Source organism: Clarias gariepinus, chromosome 26 (genome assembly GCF_024256425.1).
Source record: "Clarias gariepinus isolate MV-2021 ecotype Netherlands chromosome 26, CGAR_prim_01v2, whole genome shotgun sequence".
Taxonomy (NCBI): Eukaryota; Metazoa; Chordata; class Actinopteri; order Siluriformes; family Clariidae; genus Clarias; species Clarias gariepinus.
This window is the reverse complement of record NC_071125.1, coordinates 6,234,326-6,242,766: the sequence shown is the minus strand read 5'-3', so window position 1 is coordinate 6,242,766 and position 8,441 is coordinate 6,234,326. Positions and strand designations below refer to the sequence as shown.

Sequence of the window (8,441 nt, the reverse complement as noted above, 5' to 3'; positions counted from 1 at the left end):
GCCATTACACCCTGTTCGTGACAGTAAAGAAAGTATAAATTAAAATACAAAGGTTTTTTTTAACCTTTTTTTTTTTTTTTTTTTTTTTTTGGCCCTTTTCCGAATTTCTCTATGTATAGCATGTTTGATCATGGGATATATCCGGTCCCCCGAAGCGTGAAATGAACGTGAAGAAAACGAACTAGAAGCGGTTTCCTTGCGCTCGTTGGGTTTTGAACGCCAAGAAAAAGCAGCAGGCAAAGTTTTTTTTAATGTCGTATAAATGCGCAGCCGGACAAACGCACATCACCAAAGCCCGTGTGAACACTACGAACGCAAAAAGTTCTATTTTACAAGGCCTAAAGCTACACTTTCACGAACTGCAGCAGCAGCGTTATATCTCTGCAAAGTCAACCAGAGACTAGAATCAGCGGAACACCAGCCAATCAGAAACTGGAGGCACGCAGATTTGGACTGTCTGTTTTCTGATTGGCTCCCCAGTCCTCCGATTCTAGTTTGAATTCACAGCTTAAAGCTGCGTCACTGCATGCGTTAGTTCATATTTTTTCCATTATTTTATTTTTATCGGCATAAGGTTAATTTCATGTTTTTTGTTAGGTAGTTTCAAATTGAGTACATTGTTTAAACGATATGTGTTGTTGCTAAATCTTATGTACTTTGCTTCTGGTATAATGTTCTGTAGCTCTCAGTGTACTTTTTAAAGATTTCGAATTGGCCAGAAGAATAACAGCATGCTACTGCTGCAATAAGAATATACTCATAGTATATTAATCATGTATTTGTAACACAGTGAACATTGCTGAAATGTACTTATTATACATTAAATATATACTTAAATTTCATTAATTACTGTCAGGTATGTACATTAGTACACACACTGCCATATTCCTTACATGTAGGCACACAGTATACTTAATACAGCTAGAATTGTGCTTTTGTACAATTAAATTACAACTCAAATGCATTTGGTATAAAATTAGTCGTTCCAAAATAGCAAACTTCAAGTATACTAGTCATTAGTCTGGAGCAAGTACACTTGAGTATGCTTTGGCATGCTAGGATTGCAGAATATATATATAATTTTATGATTAGATTACTGGGATGCCTGTTTGTTTCAGTATATGCATAAATAAAGCCCAATAAAGTAGTTCTTCTCTCTTTTGCGCTACGGGATTATGGGTAATCATCTCCTATGCTTAGTCTCAGTGCATGTGCCTCACTTATATAGCGCGTGTACTGTTTATTATAAGATTGTGACCGTGTGCGCGCGCACGCACGTGCGTAAAGCAAGTGTCATTAAAGAGGTTCTTGGTAAAATATCCATAGTCTCTCTCTCTTTGTCAGAAAGCAGTGATTCTGTTAGTGTGTGCGCACACACAAATGTCATTAGAGAGGTTTCATGACACATGAAATTCACTTTAATATGCAAGTGTTTTAATATACAAGCACGCTTCTGGAACAAATTATCCTCGCAATCCAAGGTTTGACTGAAATCAACTAGAAACAGAAGTTATGACCACATTACCGTCATCCAGAGTTCATTGGTTGCCAGTGAAATTTCACATTGATTCAATAAAGCACTGAATCTCATGCCTGACTAAACTTCTGGAATTTTACAATTCTATACACCTACTTCAATCTAATGATTCAGGATATTTATTGGTACCTCAAATAGTGAAGACTACAAAAGGGGGCTGAACTTACTCTAACAAAATACCATAGGTATAGAATAGTCTCTATTTACAGCCAGGTGAAAAACATATTTGTGTAGTCATGCCATTTGCTAATAGTTTTCTTAAAACAAAATTTATGTTTAAGTAATGTTTAACATTCAAATGGGTGTCCAGGGTGGCAGATGGGTGTACTTTCAGATGGGTGTCCATGATGTCTTTTTCCTTGTTTGTATTAGCCAGGACTTTAACAAGCCAATTATATTCCCCCCTAATTTGACCTCAGATGAGGAAAATCCTCCTCTAGCTTGCTGCATACAGTAGCACTGCAGCTCTATAGCAGGATGGTGTTCATTTACATACATGCTGGAACGGCACATTCAGAAGAGTGTTAATTATTTTATTTTTTTGCCATTTACCTAAAATATTTTATATTTGTACAGTAGATTTCTATTTTTGCACATCATATTTGTACAGTAGATTTCTATTCTATTTTTGCACATCATATTTCTATTTTTATTTTTAGTTCTATTTTTTTTTCCTAGCACATTTCTATTTTTTATTTTTAGTTCTATTTTTCCTAGTTTAATTTAATTTTTATTTAATTTCTATCGTATTTCTTTTATTCATATTTATTTCTTATTTGTAAACTTAATTCTCTTCTAGGGTCAATGGCAGCCGTAAAATGCATTTCACTACATTTCGTACTGTGTATGTTTGTGTATGTGACAAATAAAATTTGAATTTGAATTTGAATATATAATATGCAACGTTTAGAAAGATTCTCTTAAAGGTAAATGACAAATACTCATTTACTATTTTAATGTTTTCACTTTTATTATTATTAGATTCACTTCACATCTTCACTTTACTTCTTAGTATGTTTGATTTCAGTTGTCTTCCTCATCCAACAAGCATCCAATGTCAGTACCCTTCATTTCTTCACTAATTACTGCATTAAATTTGGCCTCCAACTCCGAGCTGAAGTGATTCTTCCAGTCTCCAACAACCCCTAAATAAAACATAAAACAAAAATGAGACCCTTGCAGAACACGCAGGTTATACTCTAAAGTGTTTAGAACATACACTGCCTTGCCAAAAATTTCAGAGGGGTCAAATAATTTGGCTGCGTCACGCAAAGAATTCTTCAACACATTAGCAAAACCTTCATGGATAGTGCTGAACCATTAACTTTGTGGAACAAATGTGGTTGGAAAGAAATCATGAATGGAGATAATGTGTTGAAGTTGCATGAAGGAAAATCATCAGCCATTATGTTTAATAGTGAAAACTGAGCATTTCCATACTCTCACAATGTGATGAGAACTCAAAGGATTGGGACTAAACAGCTGTGTGGCCATAGGAGAACCATGGTCAGAAAAGAAGGATGCAGTTTATTAGGGTGCAAAAAGATTGGACTATGGAGTAACTGAAAAAGGTTATGTACTATCTCTGGAGGCAGAGTAATAATGTGGGGTTGCTTCAGTTGGTCAGGGTTAGGCTCAGCAACCTTGTGTGGCAATAAAATGAAAGCAGCTGGTGATATCGTGCCATATTGTGTGATCAAATCAGAGCTAAAGGTGATTCTAGTATCTTACAGTGTGCAACCTTTTTCTTTTTGGCCAGGCAGTGTATCTTCTCAATCCTATTAAAATATGTTTTTTTTTTCTGCCTACCTTTTCTCAGAAATGAGACCTTGCTCTGGTCCAAATGTTCTTGTGGTACTAGTGAGTAATTAGACATATTGTTTTGCTTCATGTTTTTGAAGGCACACTGTTCAATTACACGTTTCAAAGCGTCTTCACTTAACTGCCGACCGAGAAAGCTTAAAACACGTTTGATAACTCCACACACATCCTGCAAAAAAAGATTCACCCATTACTACATAAAGGCAGAACTGAACAAGTGAAACATTTCCATATTGCATATCAGACTGACACAAACTGTCACGAAGATAACATACTATTATATATGTAATACCTGAATCATCTCTTCATATGTGATGTAGAGAATTCGGTCTCCTAAATCAGGGTTTTTCCAGCTCTTCACGTGATCAGTCCACTTTCCAAAGATCACTAAACAAGTTCTATATCATGTTAGCATTTGATTACATAGACCACATTTGTTGAAAGGAAATACACATCACTTACCATTCCCTGTTAGGAAGTTGTCAGTAAATTCTTCAAAGGTTCCTGGGTCGAGCAGAAAACTGCCCATTTGGTTGAAATAATAATTGGAAACCACAACATCCTTTGGGTTTCTAGTGATATAAATGACCTAAAAGACCAAAATACGCAATAAGACATTAGAAATAAAATGTGGTTATTTTCCACATAAAGTAATTGTTTGTTCGTTACTTTTGGACTTAGTGCACATGATGAAATGGAAATGTACAATGCAAATATACAATGCAAAGTCCAATACCAGTATTTCCTGGAGCATTCCAGTAAGCAAACATAATGTTCATAGAAGCTTCGAAATAGCCACTTAACACACTTTACCTTAGCCTTTGAAGAGAAGAAGGATGAAGGCATCAGATGATAAGGCATATGAGAGGTGAAGGCACGTGGAGCAGTCAGCCTGTCTACGACTTCAGCAATAGATACCTCTTCCAGCCATGGAACCCTGAGCCAGTTTGGGATGGTAAGGACTGGAGTAGGATCTCCTCCGTTTAAAAGTGAGGGAAGAATTTCTTGCATCCAAGTTGTTCCTAAAATAAAGAATGTTTACTTTGATCAGCGGACAGAGATGCTTCTCTTGAAGCAAAAATGGTTAAAATTAAGAAATTGATGTCCTTATGATCCTTTTTGCTCTATTACAGAAGAGTATTGCATTAGTAAAGGTAAAAAGTAATACTTATCTTACATAAAAACATTTACCTTTGCAAGAGTAAGACTAATGCCATGTAAAAATTTTGGTGTTTATTCACTGGGTGTTTAGGAGCCTGATTCAACTACTCCGTGGTGTTAATTGGTCTGTATTGCCACGCCCAGCTGCAGTATTGTATCTTAAACATCCCTAAGAAGTTACTGTTTCTAGCACAGAAGCGAATAAGAAATATAAATATTTATGTGTGCCTGATTTGCAAATTTATGTTTAGATTTGCAAATTTATATTGTATCACAAAATTGTATTCATATTTTAATTTGCTGATATTGTTTGCTTGGAATGTGCAGTGGGAATGACAATGGAATATTATTGATTATTTCAATATAAATAAAAAAGAGGTTTTGTCTGTACACTGGTCAGAACTTGATTTTTCAATGATATCTTTGTTTCATACATTGAAGGATCCGAAACCAGTGTCAGAAAATTTTATGTCTGTTCAGCCAGATTTTGTCACAGCATCACACAAAACTGATTAAACAGAATTTAATTAAACTTTGTCTGGTCTTCTGTATTTTCCTGAAGTTAAACCTGCACCATAAATTTAAAATCAAATGATTTATAAATCAGAATGTTAGGTACAAGTAAAGTTATGAGCAGAATATGTCATAGCATCTAGAGCGTTTTCGGACAAATTTAGCACTTTTCACTCGAGGTGGACATGGCATCACTGAACAGAGCCAATCAATGCGGTAGTTTAGCCACCAAAAATCCTAAAAAAAAGCGCAGTGGTAAAGTGCTCGCCCTATCATCCGGAGATCGCTGATTTGATTCCCGGGTGATGCTGTAACCTCTCGCAGCTGGAGGTCTAGCGAGAGCTAATTGGCCAAGCTCTTTCAGAGGGGAGGGATGAGAGGTACTTTGTGCTCCCACATTAATCACGGCTCTACAGCCAATCAGGGGCGTCTGTGAGCTCATGCAAGCGGAAGGAGCGCATAGCGCTGTCCTTTAACTGTGCGCATCAAGCAGTTTTGAAAATATACGGTCGACTGGCGTCACGTGGTTTGGAGGAAACACGAGATAGTCTTCGGCCCTCCCCACTGAGTGGTAGTAGTAGCCTTAATGTGGGAGCCCCCTAGTGACGGGAGGAATTGGACACGACTAAAGTAGTGAGAAAATCGGGGAAAAATCAACAAAAAAAAAAAGAAATGTGAATCGCCACTATGAGATAAAACACAGGTTGTTAAAGCAAACATATCCACTGCAGTCCGAGGTAAGGGCGGGTAAGAGCACAGTGTTATGTGCTTAAATGAAAATGTTGAGTAAAAGTCATGTTATGAACAGTTGCGTGCAGGAATTAATAATAAAATTTAAAATAAACTCGTAAGAAGTTACTTATATTTATATAAATATTAATTAGAAAATCTAAACTGAATATTTTAGACAATATTTTTCAACACTGAAATAACAGTGCTGAAATGGTAAAAGTGATTTTCAGAGCTCTGTTGTATAATACAACGGGGAGTGTATTTGGCTGACGACCAAAGAAGTCCAACTTAGTGTAAGCAAGGTAAGACGTAAGATACTTCAGCTTTAACTATTTCTGAAAACTCTTTTCCCATCAATGATGGGTACTCTGCTAGTAAATAAATAATGACGTGAAAAAAAACGTATTGAAGAATCCATTCATTCATCATAATGAACCACTTTATCTTGGTCTAAGAGGACCACACAGGGACACCAGGACATCACAGAGCTTCCAAACCTTTTAAATTCTTTTTCTTTTTTTGCTTCTGTTTTTATTAATTAGTGCTTATTTTTCTACAACATGTCTCTTCACTCCGGACACTAGCCACGTTTGCATTTCCTTTTATATACATAAATAGATATAGTTTTTATATAGAAATGTAAATGGGTTCCCTTTTATTTAAAAGGGTTACTGCAAACTTGGTTGTCCTTGTTAAAGCTGTTGTATGTGCTTGTAACCTTCAAAGTTTTTACAAAGTTTTTTTCTTTTTTTTTTTTTTTTTAAGCTTACTTGCAATTTAAGGCAAATACTTGGGTTTGTGAATACTGTATATCAAATTATTTGAATATATTAAAGATCCTGAGGCTCTCTCAACTGGTATTTTGCCTGTAAGCCTTTTTTATGATTTACTGTGACAGATTGAGACTTTTTTTTTTTTTGGTGTGTGAAGTTACATAAGAACTATTCTCTGGGCGTGCATTGCAACTAGGAATAATGAGAATTCCTTTTGGGGTGGGTGAGAGTGGGACAAACAAAACACCGGCACTGCACACACCATTACTAGAAATTCTGTTTTGCTTTTGTCTAAAGGATTATTACTGGGTGCTTTATGTTCCATTTGACACGCAATTTAACTCCAGGGTTACAGGATAGACTGATCTTTCCTTTGCCAAAGCCGTCATTTGTAATCTCTTTTTTTTTTTTTTTATTGTTTGCTGCTCTTGGATATTGCCCAAGCCCATAACTCATCAATAGTGACACACCTTACTGTATTACTTCTTCACGCCTTCAGACACACTTGTCAGCTCGAACAGAATCAGCTGGTTTAGTTAATGGATGGATAAAAGCTTTTTTTCTTTGTGATTCACTGTTGTCTGCATACCTTTTGTAATGTATAACTTATAGATTTCCTGAAAACTCTGGGAAGCTCAAAGTACTTAGCTTTTCCTACAAATTTTACTCTTTCTTAGCAAACAAATGGTCGATAATGTGTGTGTGTATGTGTGTGTGTGTGTGTGTGTGTAATATATAGATAAAGCGAGAGAGAGTATTTAGTATATAAAACAGATTCAAAAACAACTCTTAACAAGACTTAATGAACATAATACAAAAATGTATACACACTTCAGGGAAAAAAATAGTATGATGTATATTATATTAATATATTATAAATGATATCAAATTATTTTAATATTATTATTGCATATATTAATATATAACATATAGCAATAATAGTTGAAATAAATATTGTTTTTCTTTCCCTGGAGTGTGTATTATTATTTTTTTTTTGGCTAACTATATATATAAGAAAACATGAAGAGAGGAAAAAAAGAACTTACCAGATTTAGGATATGTAATTAAGATCACATCATCATCTTGAACTTGGAACGACTCAAAATACTTCAGGCTGTCCTCCGTGTGAAGACTTTTGGGAAGAAAAAGTCCATTATAAACCAAATAAAAGTCACTGTTTTCCATATCGTTCAAATCGTGTAAATCTGTGGTATATTTAACATCTGCTTATTAATCTATGCTTCTTAAGACTAGAGAATGTGGAACATAAAATGTTTTTGTAAACCCTTTGAACCCCAAATTTGCAATGCAAATACCAGCAATAACTATGGAAATATTTTTTCTTTTTGTTTTTTCTTTGCTTTTTAGTTTATTTTGTGAAAAACATTTTTTAAAAGAAAGTTCTTGTACTTGGTTGCTCAATACAGTATGTACAACTTCATAAATCTCAGGCCACATGGGGTCATCTGGGTTTTTACATGACTTGTATTAGTGACTTATTATTAACTGCCCCCTGCCTCAGGGTTCATCTGTGACATATAGTTCAGTTTGCATATCACTTTAAAATGTTGGGGGGGGAAACAGCAAGACATTTAAAGTATATGTTTTCTAAAAATTTGTGGAGTCTAATATTTCCTTCATATCTTTATTGTATTTCATTAAAATAACCTAAGCATTAAAATACATTACAATTTTTACTTAGCTGATGTTTGTTAATGCATCAAATGTTTTTGGGGGTTTTTATTTCACTAATTTATGTAAATCACATATGAGAAAAAGAAATTATAATAATTCCATTCTTTCTGCAACACAGGACAACTGCAAACACTTTGACAACCGGTGTCTGATTTCTGAACTACTGAACTGTGATGTTGGATTAGGCTTCTATCCAGTACACATTTAAA

At 35.0% G+C, this 8,441-nt stretch overlaps 1 protein-coding gene across 1 annotated transcript; it reads right to left on the bottom strand.

The window, feature by feature from the left end:
- Positions 1 to 2,461: 2,461 nt before the first annotated feature.
- LOC128514303 (sulfotransferase 2B1-like) lies at positions 2,462 to 7,781 on the bottom strand. The gene is made up of 6 exons (XM_053488097.1): positions 7,584 to 7,781; positions 4,172 to 4,380; positions 3,821 to 3,947; positions 3,651 to 3,745; positions 3,347 to 3,527; positions 2,462 to 2,682 (listed from the first exon to the last, which is right to left on the bottom strand). Exons 1-6 carry the CDS (start codon positions 7,720 to 7,722, stop codon positions 2,561 to 2,563), a joined length of 873 nt encoding a protein of 290 aa, XP_053344072.1. The 5' UTR covers positions 7,723 to 7,781; the 3' UTR covers positions 2,462 to 2,560.
- Positions 7,782 to 8,441: the final 660 nt, after the last annotated feature.